This window comes from Aythya marila, assembly GCF_965140915.1.
Source record: "Aythya marila genome assembly, chromosome: Z".
NCBI lineage: Eukaryota > Metazoa > Chordata > Aves > Anseriformes > Anatidae > Aythya > Aythya marila.
Window position 1 is genome coordinate 63410761 of NC_139080.1, and position 24470 is coordinate 63435230.

The 24470-nt window shown below is 41.9% G+C and overlaps 2 protein-coding genes and 1 long non-coding RNA gene across 4 annotated transcripts in view; 1 reads left to right on the top strand and 2 right to left on the bottom strand.

Moving 5' to 3' along the window:
* The window catches only part of PGGT1B (protein geranylgeranyltransferase type I subunit beta), a 37690-nt gene extending 35251 nt beyond the window's left edge, over window positions 1-2439 (bottom strand). The window contains 1 exon segment of the mRNA XM_082784025.1: window positions 2195-2439. Within this exon segment, the coding sequence (XP_082640151.1) occupies window positions 2195-2319 (125 nt within the window). The 5' untranslated portion in view covers window positions 2320-2439.
* CCDC112 (coiled-coil domain containing 112) lies at window positions 2416-11931 on the bottom strand (the record flags this gene model as incomplete). Of its 2 annotated transcripts, XM_082784024.1 has the most annotated exons (10): window positions 11852-11931; window positions 11122-11237; window positions 9183-9304; window positions 7359-7448; window positions 5918-5993; window positions 4931-5321; window positions 3672-4088; window positions 2880-2975; window positions 2603-2718; window positions 2416-2518 (listed from the first exon to the last, which is right to left on the bottom strand). In XM_082784024.1, exons 1-10 carry the CDS (start codon window positions 11924-11926, stop codon window positions 2488-2490), a joined length of 1530 nt encoding a protein of 509 aa, XP_082640150.1. In that variant the 5' UTR covers window positions 11927-11931. The 2 variants fall into 2 exon arrangements, with proteins under 2 accessions (XP_082640150.1, XP_082640149.1); XM_082784023.1 differs by having other exon boundaries at window positions 2488-2718.
* Window positions 11734-23095, top strand: LOC309890314. The gene is made up of 4 exons (XR_014319401.1): window positions 11734-11751; window positions 14722-14801; window positions 16774-16865; window positions 23053-23095. It is a non-coding gene; the product is annotated as an uncharacterized lncRNA (long non-coding RNA).
* Window positions 23096-24470: the final 1375 nt, after the last annotated feature.

Consider the following 24470-nt stretch of genomic DNA (forward strand, 5'->3'; position numbering starts at 1 on the left):
GCCTACTCCCTTAACATGTGACAAACTACAGGGTTAAGTGCTAAAGACCAGTGCTGTGTGGAAAACTTCACCCTCTACCACCTTGCCTTTGGACAACAAATGCAGTTGCTCCCGCTGCAGTGACCCCAAACCAATCCCACTGATAAACACAAGGTTTTTCACCAGTTGCTCTTTAATATATTTGAAGTTCTCATTCTTGATCGCTATGGAACCACACAAATGCAGGAACAAAGGAGGCAAGGATAGGGTAGCAGCTTTTCGTCCAGCAGCAGGGCCAGTTCAGCAGGTCTGGGGAACTCAGTGACCTTGAACTCATCAAAAAGGTGAACTTGGCACCTTCAAGGTCAAACCAGGGACCACATATTTATGGTTCAATCACTAACTTCAATTTTGCTCACAGATATCTCCAGAATAATGATCTAAGAATTGGTGTAGGAGAACTGAAAAATCTCTTCCTGTGTAAAAACTTCACAACTTAGGAAAAAAAAAAAAAAAGCATGAGTTGAGATGAGTGATTTTTATTCTAATTGAAGGCTTGAACTTGAGAATGCTTATTAGCCAAAAATTAAGGTGTCATGAAATAGTTTCAAAATGACAGTCCCAATTTTCAAAAAAGAGCTATTTCTCAGTATTGCACAAGCATTCAAGATAAAAATTTGTAACATTCTTTTTAAATATCAAATCACATGTTATTATACATACAGCTCAACACTACATGCATACTAGTCCTCACAGGTGAAAAAATGCATGTTTTTGTGAAGTGTGCTCTGAACTGATGGAAAGCTTGTACTGACAAGGCTTGACCAAAGTCTTAGAGCTTTCCTGACAGCATGACTTCCAAGTAATTACAAAGTGAAAGATAATTTTATTGGTTAGTAAGATATAAAATCTTTTACATGCCCCCAAGCTTTTTTTTTTTTTTTTTTGACGAAGGACAGCTGGAAAATCAAATTAGTTATCCTCCTGTGCCTCAGAGACAACTTACTACCTTATGTAAAGAGCTTAAGAATCACAGAATGATAGGACATCTTGGGTTGGAAGGGACCTTAAAGGTCATCCGGTTCCAACCCCTCTGCCACTGGGGGCACGTAGTGGATCCCACCCACTAGATCACCCTCTTGCCCAGGGCCTCGTCCAGCCTGGCCTTGAACACCTCCAGGGATAGGGCATCCACAGCTTCTCCAGACAACCTGTTCCAGTGCCTCACCACCCTCTGAGAAAAGAATTTCACCCTAACCTCTAAATCACCCCTCTTTAATTCAAAACCATTCCCCTTTGTTGTATCACTCTCTGCCTGTGTAAAGTCAATCTCCATCTTTTTTATAAGCCCCCTTTAAGTACTAAAGAGCTGCAATGAGGTCGGCCTTGAGCATTCTCTTCTGAAAGCTGAGAGCTAGGGATATTCATCCTTTCTTCACAGGAGAGGTGCTCCAGCCCTCTGATTATCTTTGTGTCCTTCCCGTGGACCTGCTCTAACAGCCCCACATCCTTCTTGTGCTGGGGGCCCTGTACCTGGACGCAGCACTCCAGGTGGGGCCTCACAAGGGCAGAGCAGAAGGGGATCTCCCTACACCTGCTGCCCACCCCTCTGTTAATGCAGCCCAGGGCGCAGTTGGCCTGCTGGGCTGCAGGCACACCCTGCTGGCTCATGTTGAGCTTTTTGTCCACCAGAACCCCCCAACTCTCTCTCTGCTGGGCTGCTCTCAGTGAGTTCCTCTCCCAGCCTGTGCTGGTGCCTGGGGTTGCCACGACCCATGTGCAGCACCATGCACTTGGCCTTGTGAAACAAATGCATTCCTGAGCCATGAATGGGGCTCTGCATTACAGTGAATAACATCTCTCAGTACTGCTTTACCATTTGTACTAGCTAATGCAGATTTAAACGATTCCTCTCACATTAACGAGAGCGCCCACTTGGAGCTACAGAAGGCTTAACTCATTTATTCCGAAATCGGCTTTCGGGGAAGGATTAAAGGAGCGAAGAACAAGCCTGAAAATAGATTAAAAAAGGATCAGCGCGCCTTCCCTCGCGGGCAGGGGGCGTTGGGGTGAGCAGGGCGCACACCTCCCAGGGCGACCCGTGCGGGTGGGTGGGCGACCCCCTGGGGACAGCCCCCGTGCTGCCGGGCACCCTGGGGCGGGGAGAGGCGGAGGGGCAGGGTCCGGGGCAGGGTCGGTGTGGCGGTGCGGCTACCTGCTGGTCTCCAGGGAGGAGTAGCGCTCGGGCAGGACCTGCAGGCAGCGCTGGAAGAAGCGCACATGCCGCTCCTTCAGGAAGTCCAGCCGCTCCGCCTCCGCCCAGGACGGCGACTCCGCCATCTTCACGGACACCGCCGCCTCCTCCTCTTCCTCCTCTTCCTCCTCCGCTGCTGCTAAAGCTGCCGCCGGCGCGCCACGATCGCGTCACAGGGCGCGGCCGCGCGCGCGGGATCGGGGGGGGGGCGTGGCCTCGGTGGCGCCGGCGCGCCCGCTGGTGGCGCCGGCGCGCTACAGCCCCCGGCGCCAGGCGGGCACGGCCCTGCGGGGACGGGGAGCAGCGGGGAGGGCGCTCAGAGGGGATGCCCCCCGCCGGCTGCCCGCTGCCCGCTGCCCCCCTGCGTACCTCCGGGGCAGGTGGAGAGGCGGCGGCGCTGCGGGGCTGGGCGCCTTGCTGCGCTCCTCCCAGCCCCGCGTCGGCTGCAGCAGGCGGGACGGGTCCCTGGCCGCACGGACGTGGACCTAAGGGAGGGGAGAACACAGGCGGGGAGGGGGTGGGAAGAGAAAGGAAGGTGGGTTTGTGGCCCCCGAGGGGCCGCCCGTTCACAACTCGTTTGAATGAGCAAGCCGAGCCCACCCGAGATTGAAAAAAAACAAAAACAAAACAAAACACCATACATTACCTTCTCTCTTAATTTCGCCAATCTTCGTTCTTTTTCTTGTTTCTCGGCTTCTTTGACTTGTTTTTGTTGAATCTTCAGCTGAAGTTTATGTAGGTCCTGAAACGTGTAAAAGAGGAAAAGCCTGTTTTATTTCAACGTATTCTGAAATACTCTGAAGTATGTAGGCATGCAGCAGTTTGTTTTTAATCCTTTTGCCATAGTGTAAAGTAACACTAGGTAGCTACTTGCTACAAGCTTCTCCTGTCCAAACTAAAATTACAAAAAACTGCAGTCATTCAACCTGTTCATTTCACCCCAAATTTAGTGTGAACACTGACAGTGATACTGGTTCTTGTGTTTATATTGATATGGGACCTAGGGGATAAACACCTTGTGTTTATATTGAGATGGGACCTTACACCTAATGAAGCCTGTAAGATCTTGAAAGAGCTTTTTTTCCCTTATACAATCATCACATCTCAGCTTTTTCTTTAGCAATGGTGAGCAACCCAGTCATGCTGTTTTTCCCAAATCATCTTCACATGGAAATAAACAAAACCATCATATATTTACAAGGAAATACAGGCCTGAAGAATCCTTTAAATGTTGAGGAAAAGGAACATCATGCTTTGGAATAAAGTTTCATACTGTTTCTTGGGTGTAGACAGATGCTGTTACACACAGTGAATCAAAACCAGATTGAGTAGAAGTAGGATATCTAGATTTTTTTTTTTTAAAGTGTTTAGCAGATTACAGAAGGAAGTAGGCAAATTTTAAAAAATCATATGGATGAGTAGAGAGGTATTTACATACTCGCTCTTGAAATTTTGTAATTTCTGCTGCAGCAGTTCTCTTCCTCTCCTCCTTTTCAGCTTCCTCTCTCTTCTCCTTTTCAAGCTTTTCAAGTTCCTCCTTTTCTTTCTTCTGCAAGGTATACCTTTCCAAGAGTAACTTCATGTGACGTTGGCGCTGGCGTTCTTTTAGTTGCTTTTTCTCCTTCTCTTCTTCTAGTTTTAGTTGTGATGCTTGTTCCATCGCAAATGCTATTGCTTCCTGTTTTTTCCATGCTTCAATTGCTGCTTGTTGTCTTTTTCTTTCTTCCTCTGCTTTTTGCTTCTGAGCTTCTTCATGCTGAAGCCATTCTTTCTTGAGCATTCTTTCTGATTTCTCTTTCTTCTTCAAATTTCCTTCTTTCTCTTGCTGCTGCTTCTCCTTCCATTTCTTAATTGACTGCAAGAGAACAGCAAGAGATAAACAATGTCTTCATAAAAACTGTACACATTCCTGTTAATTGCATCTGATAAAGACATATGCTCTAAGAATACAAACTGAAGATAGAAATTGGAAATCTACTTAAGGGAAAACTTAAGGCAAAAGACCACTTGTCTGCTTTGTCATAATCAAATTTTCTATTTTATGCATCATACAGGCAGGTTTAAGATTCATGAGTTGAAACTTTTTAGGTTGTGCCATATTATCTTAAAACAGTTAGGAATATTAGTGTAAAATGTTTTTCTCAGTGAAAATGCTATTTTGAAGAAAAAATTAAGACCTGAAATACAATTCCACTCACTATTTTATACCCCAATTTTTGTGTCAGTACATCTTTTGCATGCAGGTGGATAGTTCTGGAAGGCATCAGTTCTCTACACGGAACCATAATTATCTACAGCAGAAATTGATAGGTGTATTGCTTATACAGTGGGACAGACATTCTCCAGGATGTGTAGCAAAGAGTTGTGTTTTTCAAATAGGATCACTTACTGCTCTGGGATTGACATCTGACTTGCTGGACAACTTCCATTTATAAGCATTTGCAAAGTATGCTGACAATACACAGGCCACGTCAGTGTGTTGCTAGGTCTAAGCTTACTGATAATTCATTTAAGACAAATATTTTGGTAAGCATGCTAAAGAAGACTTCAGTTACGTATCACCAACTGTAACAGAAATCTACATAGCATTATGACCAGACAGGCAAATACAAAAGTAAGTGTGGGCTTTTTAAAAACAAATATTTTTTTATAAAAGCTACAATAGTCCTAGAAGGGGGGTGTTTTTGTTCATTTTACCTCTTTTTTTCTTTCTTGTAAAATTAGATACTCTCGATACCATTTGTCATGTTGTTCAATTTCTTCTTTTGTTCTTCCACAGAGATACTCAAGGGTTTCATCCATGTAGGACAGCTTTCCTTTGTGCTTTGCCCACACTTTCAGAAAATTTTGATGATCATAATCATCCCAGCCTCCCTGCCTCCCCCCTGTTCGCTGCAGAAATCTTTCAAACTCTACTACTTCTTCAGGTAGATGATTTTCCAGTGTTTTATCAACTGAGATCCTAGCTGATGGCAACTTCAGAACTTTTTCTGTTGTTGAGCTGCTTAACACCCACAGTTCCACTTTTTTCTCAAAGACGCTGAGCTCATTAGCGGCAGTTTTTTCATCCTTCAAAAGCTGTTCATATCTAAAAAGGGAACAAACACTGGAGTGTACGAAAAGAGATCCAGCATTCATTGCTCAGTGAAAATGAATTTTGGAATTGTTCAATGCCACACAAAAGCCATTCTTAAAAGATTAAGAACTGAAATGGTAACTAACACAGATGACAGCATAGTTGTAATGATCCCATAATAAAGCACTACACAACTGGAATTAAGTTACCCTTTTAGTGGAAGCTCACATTTATGGCATGCAAACAATTAACTCAGTCCCCTCCTGACACCACTAGGGAGAAGAAAGAGGGAAAAAAAAAAATCCACCCACTTAAAAAAAACAAAAAACATGAGAACAATATAATCTGTTCTGCAGCTTTTCTTGGAAAAGCCTCTTCATAGGCAAATAATTGTTACATTGAGTCAGTGAAGCAGCTATATAAACAGCCTCTCTAAAAAGTTGTATATCAATATTAAAATCTTGATAGTTTGAGTTTTGATTGACATACAACAGGAATCATGGGCAGAAGAGAAAAATCAAGAGAATAGTTTACTTGATTGATGCAAAGTTGTCATTGTGTATTATGAAAGCACTTTTTTTTTGTAGCTGAAGCATGTATAAACATACGTTTGCCTCTGTTCTTCTTTAAAAGCATTGATTGCATTTTCAATTTCTTCCATCATTTCCTTGAGCTTGTCAACAACTAAAAACGAAAAGAAGAACATATCACCTAAGAAGGTTAGAGTATTTACCAGTAAATCAGCACTATTCAGAAATGAAGCACTTGCAGAGAATTCTGGGATGCTTTTATTTCACAGTACAAAAAAGGCTACATTTCCATCTCAAACACTCTTACAAGAAAGACTCATTTATTCAAAAGGTGTGATTTCACAGTGATTTAGCTAACTGGATGCAAATCCCAGTATAAATGTTTATTTCAATTGAATAAAAACTCTTATTCTGGTAATCTTTAACAGATTCACAGAATGAAACAGCCTTATCTTAAAGTAAAGGGCTTCCACTTTTGTCTCTCATAACAATGCAGTAAGTGACTTAAGAAGCACAATCAAATCTTTGTTTTTTACCAGGCCGCACTAGCCATATGTAGCCTACATCTCACTACTTTCTACAAAACTGGGCTTACAAAGAAACTTCAAAGTGAGACTTCATATCCTGCACTTCAAATGCTTTAATCCTCATTTGGAGAAAGAGAGAGAGAAAGACAGTTATTTTGCAATGGTAGAAAGACATTTTACAACCTGAGTGTTTTAAACCAGTACATCTCTATGGACACATACTGATCAACAGTTTAACTAACCTGGCTCTAAAAAAAATAATGAATTGATACCGTTGTATCATCTAAAACTTTTAGCTCAGCTTTCATGTCTTGCTCCTTTACCTTTGCTAACATTTTAAGAGAGATGATACGTTTACAGTTTAAGAAGATAATACATTTTTTATAGAATAGACACTGAATACGTGAAATGACATGCATTTTGTTTAGCATCATGAGGTCCTTGGCTAGAAGCAGACCTGAAGCCTGAGTTCCAGATGGTAGGTAGTACAGGAACCATTATTCTGTGACACTATTTCCCAAGAGGTTCAAAACAAGCAAGCTGAACAAGTTGTCTCAGCACCTTGCATGGAACATTCCAACTTACACTTCAACCTAGGTGACTTCTGGGCGACTAGGAATCAATTCCATGTAGACCATACTCTGTGACCGCTTACTGGATGAAAGGGAGCTGTATCTACACATTACACTACAATACTGACTTTGTTTTGCATAAGGTCAAGAGTTGCATGTAGAAAATACTGGACTCTCAACAGCCTGAACATACAAACACACATCACTTCTAATAGAGAACAAGTTTATCTGTTCCCACAGAGAACTGCAAGAGGTTTTACCCTTATATTTCTCCCTTCTCACAATCCCCTTCCCAGATTCCTGGAAGGGCAGACAGACTACAGAAGGAGTATCCCAAGTCTGCAGGAGAATCGCAAGTACAACTATCCAAGAAACCTGTCTATAAACAAAACTGTTTTAAAATCTGTCAGTGTGACTTACATTCTGATGTATGCTTCACATCTTTCAATTGTTGTTGAAGTTTCTTCACATTATTACGTATTTTTGATAGCTGCTGCAGGATTTTAGTTTCTGTTAAACAAAATAAGGTGATGATAGTTCTAACAGTGTCTTTGTGCATTTAATTCAATAGAAAACAACAAACAATGAAGTGTCTAAACTGGGGATTTCATCTAATAAGAAACAGAAAATCTGTTTAATCATATGAAACTGCTGTAATACAAAGTATCTTAACATATCTAACTGCTTGAAGCTGAGTGCATGTGCTGTGTATCTTCCCACACACCATCAGAATTTAAAATTAGTGGTTCCATTTCAAAAGGTTTCAACAGTATAGTCACACTGAGATTAATTCAGTTTTCTCAAACCTTTTATGAGGTAACTGGAGTTTGGAGAACAATATTGCCGGTACAGGTAACAGCTCTAGAGTTTTGAAAGGGCTTTTACCTAAGCCTCAAAACACTCAGCAATGGAGAAAAAACAGACTTGAAGAGCATGTATGAATTTACTACTTCAACATGATTTATATATTTGTCATGTTAAGTGAAGTAGAATTAATGTTTTCAGGAACTCCAAGCATGCATATGCTTATTTGCTTTATTAACCAATTGATTCTTCACAACTTTACAAATAAAGTATTGATTTGAATGAAGTTCTGGGTACATCTAAGGTACTAGGGAGTCTAAAGACTGTCTTTTTAACAGGATTGGTTTAAAGAAGAAATAACAGAGACCACCACCTAAGTGTAACAAAACAGAGCCATGACATGACCCTGTTAGTTCAAACTATAACTATTTAAAATGCAAAAACTTACAGATCGTGCTCAAAGACCTCAACACAGCAGCACAGAAAATGAGACGCGTGGGGGTTCTAGTACACATCCTTATACCTCTCCTCGTGTTTTTTTTTTTTTTTTTTTTTTTTTTAATCTAATAACAGTATATCCCAGCACATCCACCCATACATTTGTGCTCCCTCTGTACACTTGGAAAACTTTCTGGACTTTTTAGCTTAGTCATTCCACAGAAATATTTATATTTTTTAATGATTTTAAGATGTAAAAAATATCTTAGGATTCCTCACTTAAAAGACCCACATTAATACATAGACATTTCTAAGGTATTTTTAGTTGTCTCCCTGAGTCCTTTCCCCTTCCTTCAACTTAATTTTTTTCATCTTCTTTATCAGAAGGCATAGCATGATTTATTTTATTACTTCGGTACTGTGTCCAGGCAGTCACTTTTGTTCTGTTTAATTAGTCTGGCAGTTGAACTGATAATAGAGGACGGACTGTGTATCTCACTGCACCATTTGTACTACGAATATCCATTATCTCAGAAGTTGAAAAATGCAGGACAGAACTGAAGAGTTCAAAAGCCTATTTACAGGCAGTAATAAGTGTAGAAAAAACTTATTTTATGCTAAGTACCTATTTATAGTACCTAGCTAGACGACATTACATTTTGCAGTACATCCAAAATTGCTTCTAAGTTTCTAAAACACAAAATTTCCACCAAGTTTTTTTGTGAGTAGTACCTGATACATTCAAGATTGAAAGAAAACGATAACACAAGAGACCCAAAATGCTTATGCTTCTGAATTTTGCAAGTGAGTTGGGGAATTCTTCTTCATAAGCAGTACACATGGTGAAATACCACACTTTTATCAGAATCTACCTCCCATCCACACTAATCTCTCCATATTGCTGATTGATAAAACATTTAAGAAAACAACTGTAGAGTAAAAATAAGTAAACCAACAGGAGGAAAAAAAAAAAAAAAAAGGAAAAAAGGAAAACCCACTTACTTTCAGTTTTCCTGGTGACAGTCATTTTATGTTCCAGTTCTTCTAGTATGCTGTATTCTACCCTGGAATCATTCCTCCTATTGTAAAGATGTCCATTTTTGTCCTTTTCAATATTTGCAAGCCTGGAAAACAAGGTTGCCACACTGAGCAAGCCGCAAATACTTATCAAAGCACAAGATTTTCCATGGTTAGTATCCAGCTGATGCTGTGTCAGCAGGACCATCTTAGATATTATCCAAGTCACTTGTTTGCTACTAGAGCTGATTTCAAGGAAAACCTTTCTGTAGTTACAAGACCATGCACCGAATTAACCCAAGAACTTCAACAAGATACAGATGTTAAAGAAGGAATTATCTCACAGACAAGCAGTGCTTCACACACTGGAACAGCATGAAATTTTATCTGTATGATGCTCACTTACCAAGCAGCCTTATGAGAATTTTCATTGGAAAGCAGAGGGGACACAGGCTGTATTACTGCTATTGCACACACAGATGGAGCCCCAGCACAGACAAATCAAGTACATTCCCTCAGGGTTACACTGACGGTAGTACTACTGCAACTGAATATTTGAATTCAAGTTCATTACTGTCAGCATATTTCAAGATGTTAACGTTGCTACCTTACTGACCATAGTTTATGTATAATATATGGATCTACAGGTCACTTTTGCTTCCCCACTAAGGTCAGAAGCCTTAGAATACAACTCACAGTAGGATTTGCTTTGCCTTGCTGCAGATAGGCAGTCTACTAGAGTTTGACCTAGACAACTGTTGATGCAAAAGGACTACCAATACTGCAGCCTTGAGCGTATCTGTGTAGGTCAGTGCCACCATGCTAAGAGATCAGAGCAGCACAATACTGGTGCCACCCAGAACGTGTTGATTCCCAATGTTAAGTATCACTACTGACAACCCATAATACTCTGTCTCTCAGTAGGAGGTTGGTTCTACAGTAGACTATTGCTGCTATATAGTTCAATCCTCTACATGAAGATGCCTTCGTAACTTAAATGCTTTGCTGTTCACTGGAGTGAACCAACCTGAGTAACAAAATCTCAGAGAGTGCACTAGAAGCCTTAAGAGCACAACTGCAGAAGGACAACTTGCCATAGTTAAATGGCATCCAAACTGCCTCATTTAAAGCTGCTCGGGAATCTCTACATTACCGAGCAGTCAACTTTTTGAGACATTACCCAGGATCCAGAACTAAGAGGATTCAGTCAGAGTAAAATGCTGCTATGAGACTTCAATCTCACAGTTCATTCAGGATTCCTAACTACAAAACTGCCTCCTTGAGCCCACTGGCTAGGCCAGCTCTTCCTCAGAAAGCTCATTTGTGCATGCAGAAACCTCACTGTTCTTTCAACTACCTGTATAGTTATTAAAGTCATTACTCAAGATGTGGGGAAACACATTTAAATCACGTCTGTGCTTGAGCTGTCTTGAACTCCCATATTCCAAAGCAATGGCCTAGATAATCTAGAAGCGCTCTCAATCTTCTCTGAGGAAGCTGTTGTAGTGCTGCTACAATTTTCATTTTGTAGACATCTTTTATAGGCTTTAGTTCATTAGAAAGGTAAGCACAGCTGAGTAGGAAAACTAAGAACTCAAGAATGCCACATGCACTGCACAGCTGAGTAGGAAAGCTGGGAACTAAGTAACGCCATGGACACTTTGATTCTTGTGTTATCAACTGGTGCAACAGCAAACTGAAGAAAATAACTGACTGAGGTCCCAGTAGTAATTAGAAAAACGGGTGATTTTGAAGCTCATGACTCTATCCTATACAACTACAACTGTAATAATCTACCTGAAGTCCTGAAAAAAAAAGGAAACCTTTGCCTAAAATTTTACTACCATGAATTCTTACCTTAAACCTTGAGTTATATTATCTCCAGAACAGCATGAAAATACAGTTATGGTTGTCTTTTACTTACTGAGTTCTTAGCTTTTCTGCTGTTCTTATGAATTCTGCTTTCTTAGCTTGTTCAGCTTTCATCTTCCAGTTCTGACACTGCTGACCAGAACCTGCAGTACTGAAACAGCTGTCATTCTGTACACAACAAAATGGAGTATTATTCACAAACAGTATTTTATTTTTAAATACTCAGGCTATTTTTAAGCGGACAACACCACAGTGCAGATAACAAAAGCACTACTTCTGTTTTTACGCTACAGTAATTCAAATAATTTTAAGTCACATGTGTGTAAAATTGAAGTGATGATGAGTGTATACAAAAATATGTTCTTCAAAGGAAAAATGGAAAGAAGGCAACATCAACTTGCTTTAGCGGGTGCTGCTGATCACGGTATGCATCACGCTAAATCAAAATAGCTGTTTTTTGAAGATTCGGAGGTAACTCGCTACCTGACTATATAATCTGATGTTATCTACATGTTAATCTGCATTAGGCGGACTACCCCCATTTCATCTCGCTCGAGGAAATCAGTCGCTTAGCATGATGAAATCCGCTCAAGCCGCCCTGCAGACTGCTACCTCTTCCTGACAGCAACCCCAAGCATCCTGAAGACACCACACACTGGGACTGCTGACAGCCACGGGCTCTGTATGACACTGCCTGCTGCTGCTCTCTCTCTCTCTGCTGCTCCCTGCCACACCGCCAGCCTGGCGAGCCAGCGGCCCCTGCCTCAGCCCTCAGCCTTTACCTGCTGCTGCTGCTGCTGCTGCTGCTGCTGTTGCCCGCCGGCCGCCGCCGCCACGGCCGTTGCCAGCGCAGCCATGTTGGCTGCGGGCAGCCGCCGCCCGCCCCGCCCCGCCCCGCCGGGAGATGGAGGCGGGCGGGGAGCCCCGCAGCCCCCGTGTCTGTCTTTCTGGCTGTGTCTGTCTGTTTGTCTGTCTGTCTGTCTGCCACGGTGTCTGGGTATCTGTCCGGGCTCCGTGGGGGTAGGAGTGCCTGGCGTTGGTAGTTACCGTAGTAATAAAGGCTGGCCGCGGTAGGGCGTCCCTGGAGGCGTTTCTAGCCACGCTGCCTGAGGGGGCAGTGAAAGGAGTTAACAACAGCCACAACAGCAACAACAATAAATTATAATACTTTGGAGCAGAACCCTGACTGTTTACGCGGTTCCACAGTGGCCATCTTTCGAGCTTGGCCAGCTCTTTGTGGCTTTATAAGAAGCGGTGTGACATGACGGGGGACTCAAGCAGTCCTGACACAGACCTGCTGGCTCCTTAGGGAGTGGTGGTCACCCGAAGCCCCAGAGCCTACAGGGATCCGAAAGGGAAATCTGACCTGAGAAAAGAGGCCTGAAATCCTGGGATTTCAAAAGAAGCAGGCGTGGGGGGGATGTTTTTGAACCTTTTTTGGCTGTCACCACCTTGTCAGCAGACAGTGACTACGTTATGCTCCCAGCCACCCTTGCTTTGGGTGAGAAAGTTGTAATCCGAAGTGCCCATGACCTTCCAAGCCTTGCAGGCGTATACTCAAGCTGATGACAGTGTGGAAAAGACAACAGACTCCAAAGGCCCCAGACTATCTGACCAATGCCATTTAACTCCCCTGAGCTTGTTTGATGAGCTGAAGCTACAGACCTAATGTCACAAGCAGGAGTCTCTTCAGAGCAATGTACTCAACATCCAGTAGCCAAAGCTGACCTGAGGTGTGTACACATCTAGGGACATGTGTATGAAGATCCATCAAATGCAGAGCAGCAAGTGATGCTTGCTGTCTGGTGTCACCATATCCTGCTTTTCCCTCAAGGGCTGGATTTAACTGGGACGAGCCATGTATGGTTGCAATTTGGCTACGACTGATTCACTGTCTTGGATGTTTGATTAAACACAGTCTCTTTCTTACTCTTTCAAACTCATGGAGCATACTTATGACCGGCTCAGGTTTTATTTATGTCAGGAGTTAGGGTTTTGTATTGATTACTTCCTTCAGGAAGACCAGACTACATCCTCATTATCCTGACAGGAAATAAAGAGCTTCATATTATTCAATGCATTTTTGAAATCTCAAGATTTTGTTTTTCACTCACATATACCAATCAAACTTTTAAGGAGTTGCTAATTAACATTTCTGCAGAATAGAAATAAGCTATTCATGCAGTGGCTTTGCTAGCTAAAAAGATTTTATGATCTGGTGTTTTCCCAGCTGTAGAACACAAAAGCATTCACAGATGCTAACCAAATGGCCTAAGCTGAAGACATTTTATTGCCTAATTGATGTTTTTAAAAGCACTTTCCTGATATATTTTTCCTTTTTATATTTTATGGCTGTGCTTACATTTGATTTCTTTGTATTTGCTGAATAGAAATTAACAAGTAAAGTAGAATATTTCAAAACCTGAAAATATTCATCAGCATAAATTAAAAAGGATTGTTCTCACAGATTGCTACCTGAAATGGCTTATAGAAGTGTTCTTTCCATAGCAGTGTTTCAAACTCTTCTTTGTCTTCTCCTCCATTATCCAATGCAAGAGAAGGAAGCGTATCTTCTAGAACTTGTTTGTATTTGTTTTTCTTTGGTGAGCCCTATTAAAGTATCTGATATTAGGATCAGCAAACTGATAACTGCTTAGGGATTATGCTACCATATTCTGCAAGCAGTTTTATCAAAATGGCTCTGCTCATAATGTAATTCAAACACTTCAGTAGTTCACCAGTTTCTGAAAGGTGAATCCATGTTATTACTGTTTGCTACATACTACTCATGAGTAACTCAGAATCCTGAGGGCTTTGTAGGAGATGTCTGAAATCATATGCAAAGGTATTTTAGGTGTCTGAACAGAGTTAGACTTTGCTAGTTCTAAGCGCTGGGAGGGGTCAGACCTCAAGCTGTGAAGCTGGTATAGGGGTAAACCCTGGCTTTCAGCTGAGCCAGGACCTTACATCATTCCTGTATGGGACAGGACTCATCCAAGTCAAAATGTGGCACAACAGAGGGTGACATCTGTGTACTTTTTGTTAACTATTAATCTGTATCCACAAGAAAACAGCTAGGCAATTACATGATATAATTATATTCTGTTCTCTTGCACATTCTCTATTTCTCCACTTAGTTTGGTGTTTGAACTACTATGGGAAACGCTTGATTTCTGTGACAGCTGTGCTTGATAAAAGCTTTCAAGATTTTGCCCCCCCTTCCCCCTTTTTGCCAAGAAGGAGGAGAATAGTTTTGTTTACTGCCTGCTATTAGTTATTAAGCAGGAAAAATACATGGAAGGAATAGTGCAGTTTCGTGCTCTCTCTTAAGAGTGAGTGAGATGCAATACCTGTAAGTGGAGAAGAAGATTTGAGTGGTGGAGGTATTCAGGCCAAAACTTTTGGATGTACAATGCTTCAGTGTTGTGGCTGCTGGCATGAGATGTCTTTTCTGTACTTTTCCATGTGGTTAAGCAATTGTTTCTTTTGCTGAAATCCCGCAAAGCTGAACGTGCTCAGCACTTCTGAAGAGCTTTTGGCTGGCCTACACATGACAGAGGGTTAGGGTCTGGGCATGGCAATGGTTGGGTTCAGGGAATCCAAAACAAGCTGTGCATTGTCTCCGTCTCTTCCCAACCATGTCTGTGCCCAGCTAAACCTGATGGCAAGATCTGGTGAAGGGATGTTTAGAAAAGTCAGGAACTGCTCAGGCAGGACCAGCAGCTGATTAAGGTAAAAATCTAGTAAAAATGAATAGAAAATGAAACTACTTTGAACGCAGACAATTCTCCTAGTAAAGGCATAGGAGTTAAACAGTACTGAAAACCATACTTCCTACCAGCAAGTGATAAATTGTGTTCGACCGAGTAGAATTCTCATGCAATTACAAGCTGCTTTGGTTAATCTGTCCAGCGCAGTTTCTGTCACTGATGCAACTGCTGCAGAGGCTGAAATGCAAGCGTAAACAGGGTTTATGCAGCTGCCAGTGTTTTAATGTGGTTATCTGAATCCTCTGTATATGCTGGAATGTACATCTCTTCGGGTGCACAGTATGATAGCATTTCACATCTCAGCAGAATAGGCCACATCCTGAGGTTTTTCACACAGCCTCTGTCTGGGCAAAATCTGATTGAAAACCACAAAACTGTTTCTGAATTTGGACATACGACATCCTGTTTGCAGAAAATGTTTGCATTGCTCTGGCAGCTGTGGATAGCAGTGACAGACCTCACTCTTGCATACAGAGAAGTCTGCAGAGAGAGCCTGAACACTGTCACTCTCGTAACTGTAAGCAGAAGGCATCTGAACTGAGATTAGGACTTCAGAGAATTGGGTTTGCTTCTTCGCTTTGCCACATATTTCCTGTGTCAGTTTGGGCAGGCATGTTTGTTCTGAGAAAAAGAGAAAAAAAAAAAAAAAAAAAGGCCATAAAAGCCCTTGCTACCTTGCCAGGAGAGGGCTGAAAAAATAACCATTTCAAAAAGTAGAGGTATCCTGGCCTGGATTTGTTCTGGAAAGGGCTGCAATCTTCCTTTTCACAGACAGACCCCACTTTACCCTCAGTTATTTCTGGCACTGGTGACAACTTTGATATCACTAACTACGTGGTCTCTTTGACGTTGGTGTCGTAAGACCTAAGAGCACCTGAGGGGAGGAAGTTTTAACCTGCTGTAGCCCCAAGAATGGACACTTGATGTAGTGAGGGAGGACATGGAAGTACACAGAGAAACAATAAAGCTGTTAAACGTTAAAGGAACGGGCTACACACAGAACAAAAAAGTCCAAACAACTGAAAAAAACACCCGTTCATCTGGAAGATGCAGTGCTGGCCATGAAAGCATTGATCACAGCTCCAGTGCTGTATGGAAGGAGCCTCATCTCTTACAGTGTTAATTGACCAATATCTCCTATTTTCCTGAAATCCTTCAAGCCAAATAGAGAAAAAGGACAGTGCCATAACACTGTATTGCCACCCATGGGATTCTTGGGGAAACCACCTCTCTTACCAGGAGACATCAACACACACGCACCTGGTGTGGACCCCCAGAAAAAAAGACTTGCCTGTGCAGATATTTCTTTCCAAGTGAACTCAGAGTGTTTTTGTTTTTTTTTTTTTTTTAATTGGTTCCCCCAGGTCATCAACAAGAATGCTGCAGTACAGTTGTAAAGCACCAAGCAGAAAAGACAGGTTTTTTAGACAAGTAATACCAAAACTGGAAGTAATTTAAAAAGGAAAGTGTGCATTAATGATCAGAGAAAATGAAAGTCTCTAGCCTTGTGGATACAAATATCCACTTGTATAAGGGTCCATAAAATTGTCTAAGTATCCTGAACTAGAAAAGCACCAAGTCACTGGTAACAGCATGGGCTTTCCTTGTATTTTTATTCCTAAAAACAACATGTTCATTCTAGCCTACTCTGATAGCATAGCCTCATACTCAGTGGTCAGAATTAAACCAATTCTGAGCATCAGACAGAATATGAAAAAATGCAAATATGAAAAAAAAAAAAAAAAAGGCAAAAAGAAATATCTGTGGCAGATACGGATATGATATGTGCATATTCGCTTGTTCTGAGGTGCTGCATCAGGATACCGAGGACACCAGCAGTAAGTGCAGCAGTGCAGATATCGGCTAGGATGCAGCTCTGCACAGTACAGTCTGCTCTCAGGCTGCCTTTCATCGCTTTCGCTTTTGTCCACCAGGTGTCATCTGAGAAGCACCTGATAGCTGCTGAAGGCATGGCCGTCATCTTTTCTTTCCAGCAACCAACAGCAACTCTGCAGTAACATAGCCTGTAAGTAACATGGACATAGTAACATAGCCCCGTGGCAGTCTGTATCCCTCTTTACAGAATGATCTGACCTGGCCCTGTACTGGAGCCATCTGCTCCCCTTCATCTGGTGGGCACAGAGCTGTCATCATCTCTCCTGTTGAGAGCTGTCCTGCAGGGCTAGCAGTGAGGTGGCCCAGGCACACAGGTGCTTGCTGCTCCGTAGCTGCAGCTCAGTGTCGCTGTCCTCCAGTACCGTAGAATCATAGACTCACAGCATGTCTTGTGGTGGAAAGGACCTTCAAGACATCAAATTCCAGCCCCCCTGCCACAGGCAGGGACACCTCCCACTAGACCAGGTTGCCCAAAGCCCCATGGCCTTCTCCAACCAGAAGTGGAGGAGCTCCAGGCTAGACAGTTGTACAGATGTAGCTGTATAGAAGACCCCCTTTTTTGATCCCCAGACAAGTACCTGGTCTACTCATCCCAACTCATTTTTGTGTAAATGTGTGTTTTAGGTAGAAGAGACTTGAGTGGTAGCACAACGGTAGGCAGTGATAGCCTGGCTTTCACATTTCATTCTGTGCAGAAGGACTCTCCAAAGAGAACAAGATGCAGAGAGAGGCCTGATCAATAGGTTAGCTTTAGTAAATGTCTCTAGATATGGAATACAGATGACAGTGATAAAGAAAAAAAAAAAAAAAGAAAAATGAAAGAAAAGATGAGAAAGATAAAAGAGCAGTCTTTATTTCATCCCCAGTAATATCTGCTCATCTAAACTATTTCCGTTACCTTCTGTGAAATATAGACTTTATCTTTCAAGAAAATAAACCTTTACTTGAACCCTGATAATAGTCTAGACATCATAGAAAAAAATGGAAGATCAAAAGGGAAATGAAAAAATGAACAAATAAACTTGGCAAATGCAAGGTTCCCAAATGAACTGAAGTACTGACCCCTTAATAATTCATCTTATTCTTTCCTTTTTTCCCCTCCAATTCTTTTATGTCCTCCCCCCTTCCCCCCCCCCCCCCCATTCTTTAGAATTTACTCATGTATTTTCACATCTTCTCTTAGTTTCTGACTCTTCTGTGATTCTTTCATTGTTCTTCTCCCTCAATTGTTATAAAAGGAAGAAGAAATGTTTCCCACAACCATCCTTGAAGCAAACACACAACAAGAAGTAGCAGGCAGACCAGTAAAATGCAGCACTTCCTAATCTGTTTCTTCTGTCTCAAAGGCTTTTTAAAAACCTTTCTGAATGCAATTAAGGTGATAGTTCTAAGTTCAGCTCCATCTTCCAAAATATCTTCCATCCTAGATCTGGAAAGCAGAGGATAGAAGTGTGCTCTGCCAAAATTACAGACAGTTTTAGGCTTGGCCAAACCTCAACACAGCAATGTTGAGATTGAATGCTCTCCCTGGTACACATTTGTATATTCAATCAACAACCTTAGCAGCTGCTTGTATTTGAAACTGGCACACTGCATAGGTCACACTGCTGACAGCATCAGTCATGCTGGAGCTTCAAGACCTTACTCAGCAGCTGTCTCTGCCACTTCTGTTTCATTGTGAGTTTTTAAATTATCAGCTCCTATGTTACTTTTCTGTAATTGGTTATTAATGCAGTCAATTGCAATGCAGTTTCTTAGGCATTCTCTTTCATTGGCCTTTTCTGCAGCTTCTGTGAAAAACTCTGCCCACTTTGGCCTGTCAGGGGCTTTACTTCCTTCTGTCACTTAAAGGCTAAGCATCCACTAACTCCAGCCAGCGTCAGCAGCACTCCAAAAACCTCAGATAAGTCAGGCAGATAAAGCAGAAGGCAGTAACATTATAATGAAGATTCTCTAGGGAAGTGTGCCCTGCAGAAATAGAAAGTTTCCTGAGTACATCAGGAAAATGTCTGGCTGGCAGAGCTGAGCTCAAATATCCTTGAGCAAGCGCGAGGATATTTGTGTACAAGAGCAAAACTGATGTTCCCCCATAAAGATAATCACTCACATAATGTCACAGATTTATGGCCTGACATAGATACAACAAAGTTTTTTAGAGTTTTGCACTAATTTCATAACGGACGCAATAAAGCTCTAAATTGTTATGTCTAACTTTTCTCACTTCTAGTCCTTACAGCTTGCTGCGGTAGCTGTAGGTGTTCAGTGATTACAGCAGTAGAGACCAGAGTTAAAAAGCTACATTTCTAATATTTGTTTCATTTGTAATTTCCCATGCTTAAGCAGCTAGCTGGGCATGTGTGTCAACTGGGAATGTAACTACACAGACCAGTACAGCAACATGCACAGCCAATCCCAGCCACAACTTTTGCTTGAATGGGGACAACAGTTAATATAGCCATGCCCACCATAAAGCCATGCTAATCTCAAAGATTATTCCAAATTTCAGTAACACTGAGTTAAAACAGAAACACTGAGGGTTTCACAGATCTGCTCTTGCAATGAAAACAAGTGGTTTAGTTGCAGGTTTTACTCACATTTAGTGAGTATTCTTTGATCTGTACTGATTTGTGAAAGAGAAACACTTTCCAGACGGTATTAAACATTGTGTCTAGTTTTACACCTGGCTTCAGAACAGTTTACTCTAACACATGACAGGAGCTGCAAGAATGTACCTGTCTGTACCTATATCAGTTCAAATAAGTGGTCTGCCAAAATGAACAGTAGGTTTTTGTGGGTGCAAGGTGTGATACTGATACAATTTTAGAGGAAAGGATATGGTGGAGATCCTCAACACATTGCCATGTTACCACTGATCTCTCCTACAACTTAGTACACTCCACATGAGATAAGAACTAGTTGAAGTCACTGAACAAGTTGACACAAACACCATTTCTGTCTAACTTGATGCATTTTACTTAGGTTTTTGACAGGTTTTTCAGGCTTGTAACACTACCTCTGGGCTTTAGGAGTACTTGTGGTCAGGTCTCAATCACAAATACTGGAGAACCAGAATTCACAAGCCACAAGAAGAAAGAGAGAGTTCAGGAGGCTGCAAAGCCCTTAATCTACACAATTGTCCAGAGCCAGACATTTTTACACAACATTTACACAATTTACACAATACCTGGAGCCAGAAGAACCTCAGTGGAAAAACCTTACAAGCAGAAGCAGATGAGAAAATAGGGCGAGGAGATACTGCAGGTTGATATTCGCAGGGACTGATCTGAGAGCCTACTTGGCATTCCAGCAAAGCTATGCCTGTAGCAGTGCCTTTTGGCCTCCAAGACACTGGTCTTGTTGTTCCCAGCAGCTGAGGCTGTGATGAGAACCTGAAAAATACTCTGCACAGATGATTTGCAGGTCTGTTTGAAGACACTGACTTCCGTATTTGGCCAACAAGGAACATCAAGTGAGAAGATTATATTTTTTTTTCTTAGATTGTTAACTACCTTAGAAGTATGAGCATGGGCATGATTGGTTTCTACATGCAGTAGAAAGAAAGTAGACAAAGTTTGGAAGTAGCTAAAAGTGAAACTGAATCCAAGGAATATTAGTAGTACTCTCCTGTCGGAAACCTTCATTGTGAGATAAATGTTGTGCTCACCAAAGTTGTGAAGGCCATATCAGCAAGTATCCCCGGGTCAAACTGAGATTGGTAATTTGTGGCGTTTGTTTTTTTCTTGCTTGCTTTTCCTGAGATATAAGTCTTGTCCCTTTCCAAACAGAAAATGAATGCAGAGCACTTTTGATTAGTCCCTGCACGTTGGCAGAACAGTAAAATACCAAGCTGTTATTTTCAGCAAAATTGGATGGGCTATCAGGATGTATGAAACACAGTCACTTACATGTAGGTGCAGAATGTTTTAACATGCATAATGCGGTATCAAATATGCAAGGCACTGGAGGTGGCTGGACTGGAATAGCTCATGGTGGAGGCAGGGCAATGCAGCAGACATGGAACTGCAGTGGAGCTTCGGAGGACATCACTGCTGCCTCCAGCACAGCCCCCAATTTGCTGAGGGACCGGTGGCAGGTCACAAAGACATCTCCCCTCCCTGCACTGGGAACACACACTCCTTGTGTGTGCACAGTGCTTGGAGAGGTTGGGTGGGCAGTGCTGGGTAATTGCTGAGTGCCACAGGAGTGACAGACCTGAGAGTCAACATTCTGCTAACCACTCACTTTGCAGCATGCAAGATCGAGTAAGTAGTCACATCTGTATTTGTGCCTGAACTGCTGTTAATCACACCTATAAAATATGTGATTTAGAAAAAAAAATACACAAACATATGTAGAGTTCATGTATAGTACCCTGTCCTTGCTAGGTAACAGACTGCAAGCCTGGAGGTCACAGCAGTCCTTAGTTAGCCAATTAGCAGAAATATGTTCTACCAAAAAACAAACAAAGTAGTGGGGCAGAACAGAGAAACTGAGGGGTTCTTAGCCCTCACAAACAGTATCTTGTACCAGGCTGAAGCACACTTTGGGCAATTGATAAGGAAACGCAGAAATCCATAAGGTGTTTTTTTTTTCCCTCAATGAAACATGTAAGGGTAACATTGTTAATTACATGTGTGACACAAATTAATCTGCCTTACATACTCTTGGTAAATGAGAGGTATGAGGAAGAGGAGAAGCCTGGTCATAACTTACAGAGCTCTCTGGCAGTCTGGGGACAAAACTACATTGAGCAGTAAACTGCAGTTTCAGAATAATACAAGCAGGTGGGACTGTTAATGGTGAAATTTGCAAGGATGATTCATCAGGAGACAGACCAGGATAATTACATATTTTTAACTGTGTATGAATACAGACCAAAATCTAAAGGTCAAGGCCATGTTACAAGTGGTTTAAATGTGGTAAGAGTAATATGCTCACAAAAGCAGCTGCCAAACAGATGTGTGACAGTGCAGGCTGCTCCGTAGCGCTGCTGCTGCTAATAACAACCACAGCTTTCCACTTTTTTGGTGTATTTCCCATGGGTACCAGTCACAAGCAGCATCCACTTCACACGTAAATATTTACATGACACTTCTGAACTCCATTCACATCAGCAATCCCCAGCGCTGAGGGAGCACTGAAGATTGCTTAAAGCTGTTCTTGCCTGTGCTGCTCTCCTCCGTGCTTCCTGGCTGATCACTTCCATACCCACTGGAGAGGGAACCCACAGCGAGCTGCAGGACTCCAGGGGTTTGCTCTTGTCAGAAGGCACATGTCTGTATGGCAATGCACACACACTGTCACTGTCCTGTAGATGAATGAATAGTAGTTATTATTCAAGCACAACAAAATGCAGATTGGCATCCTTTGCAGATGTTTTGCTGAATCTGTGTAGGGAGAGGCATTAAACCACAGAGGATGGAAAAGTCTATTTGATAACGTGCTCCAGATTGGCATATGGTAAGGCTGGAACACATCCCTCAAGATCAATATTCTCCTTGGAAATCATTTCACTGTGCAACTACACCACTAAACAAACTGTTATATGCTCTGAGAGACCTTCTCAGGCAACCTTCTCCATTTCCAAGCTAAGGTATTTTTTTTCCTACTGTCATTTTGCTGTTTTATTGTAGAACTCCAATAGGACTGATATGCTCCCTCTGTTCCATCATCTTACTTCTGACATCTATCAAGAGCTATTCCCATTAATTATGTTTTCTTTCAAGAAGAGAAAATCTGGATCCTGACCATTCCTGTAGGTCAGATGCATCATACGATTTATTATGGTGTGCCACCCTACAGAGAACCTTTAGTATCCTAATTGTATCCTGAAGTGCTAATCACAGTTAATGTACATGACAGGGTACTAGGAGTTGTTTCATCCCCACCCTCATCCCCCTTTCTTATTTTTTTTAGATTATAGTCCCTCTATTAACTTTTTTTTTTTTTTTTTTTTGTGAGAGCAGTACAGTAAGCATTCAAATGAGTGCACCATTTGATAGAACCCAAAGATAACTCATGTGGCAAAAGAGCATGTCATTAGGCACATGTACTCTCTGACAATGCTTGTGTGAGGTAGTAGTAGTAGTTCACCCACCCGGAGAACACTACTGCCCAAAGATGCGTGGCTTCTCCATTATCTCTCTATGGCTTGAGTGGCTCAAAGGACACACAGTGGGGCAGAAAGTCCCATTATTTTATGCTTATGTCTGATCTTATGTTGGAGGCACATTTTAACACATCTACGTGTACATATTAGTATATCAGTACCTCCTTTTATACAAAAGCAATCCTAACATTTTACTTTTTGTCTGCAGTGTTAGATCTTACCACGCATGAAGGTCACCTTGAGTCTTCTCCCAAAGCTGGCTAAAATTACCCTGAAGGATTTTCTCTATGCATCAGTGTCCCATCTGGCAAAGAGCTGACACCATGTCTCTTCCACATTTCCCAGCTGCGGGCGTAGGGCACGTGGCTGCAGGAGAAGGATGTTTGGAAGTGTCGGAGTCCACGCACCTGGGAGCAGCTGAGCTTGATGGGGATCTGGCTTGATGAGTTACCCCCTTGGGGAGCACGGCTTATCTACACCTCAGCATCTGTGGTTTTTCTTTCTATTCTGCCTTCAGTCCCCTTTTGGGTGCACCGAATGTGATATGACTGTCTAGATGCTTGGTTATTTTTCATGTGCCAATTGCTCCTGTCATGTTTACATGAACACAGATTTCTGTAGGCCTAAAGGGACAGGCAGAGTGCTGTGTCCACAGCCATGAAGTCAAAATGAAAAGCTAGGCCTTTCAAATCTGTCTCTAATTGTCACCTCAGAAGTTAGTCTTAGAAATAACCATATAAGAAGTGACCAAAATATACTTTAACCCTTTCATTTTGTACAGCTTTTACATTGTTTTGCTTTTATCAGATGAGATTTTACTTTGTAGATGAAGCAGCAGATGATAATAATGTCCTGCCACTGCTGCTGGACCACTTGTGTGAGAAGAGCTGCTTGATGGCCACAGAGAGAGCCGTTCAGACTGAGCCTGTTCCTGTCTGCTGGATCGTGTCACATGCAATCTGTCTCAGATGTAAATCCTAGTCCAAGTGCCAAATTCCAAAACCAGTTACACGCATAGGTAACTTGACAAGGTTGAGGACGTCCCCCGCAAAGCAAATATTGGTAGTCTTGGACTCCAAGATATTGAGGAGAATGTTACACAATCCCTATCCCAGGGCTGATAGCTATCCTCAAGACATATTCATTCAGAAACCTACTGATACATAAATATGGTTTCAAACACTCCTGAAAATAACCTTGCCTATCATTTGCTATCTAACACCTCTATCTTATCTCTCTTTGTTGTGCAACATCAAAGTTCTTTCCTTCTATTGCTGTGTCTAGTGTGCAAGAATAAATTCAAGAAAGCTGTGGTCTACCTTTCCTTTCTTCTTACATACCTAACCTGCTACTGAACTTTGTGAGTCCAGCCAGAAGGGAGAGTTATATTTGTATATTTATATTTAAAGAGTGATTAGACAATTTCAGTTTAATTTTTGTGTATCAGGAATATGAATTAGAAGTTCAGATATGCATTTTGTCTTCTTGCAGATTTAGATTTACTTTCTGCAGAAGGGAAAAATTGAAATCCTCTCAAAAATGATTCCAAAGGAGAAAGGGGAGAAAAAAAAAAAAAAAAAAAAGACATTTGCTTGGGTGATGATCGGCAAAGAGGAAAGAACAATG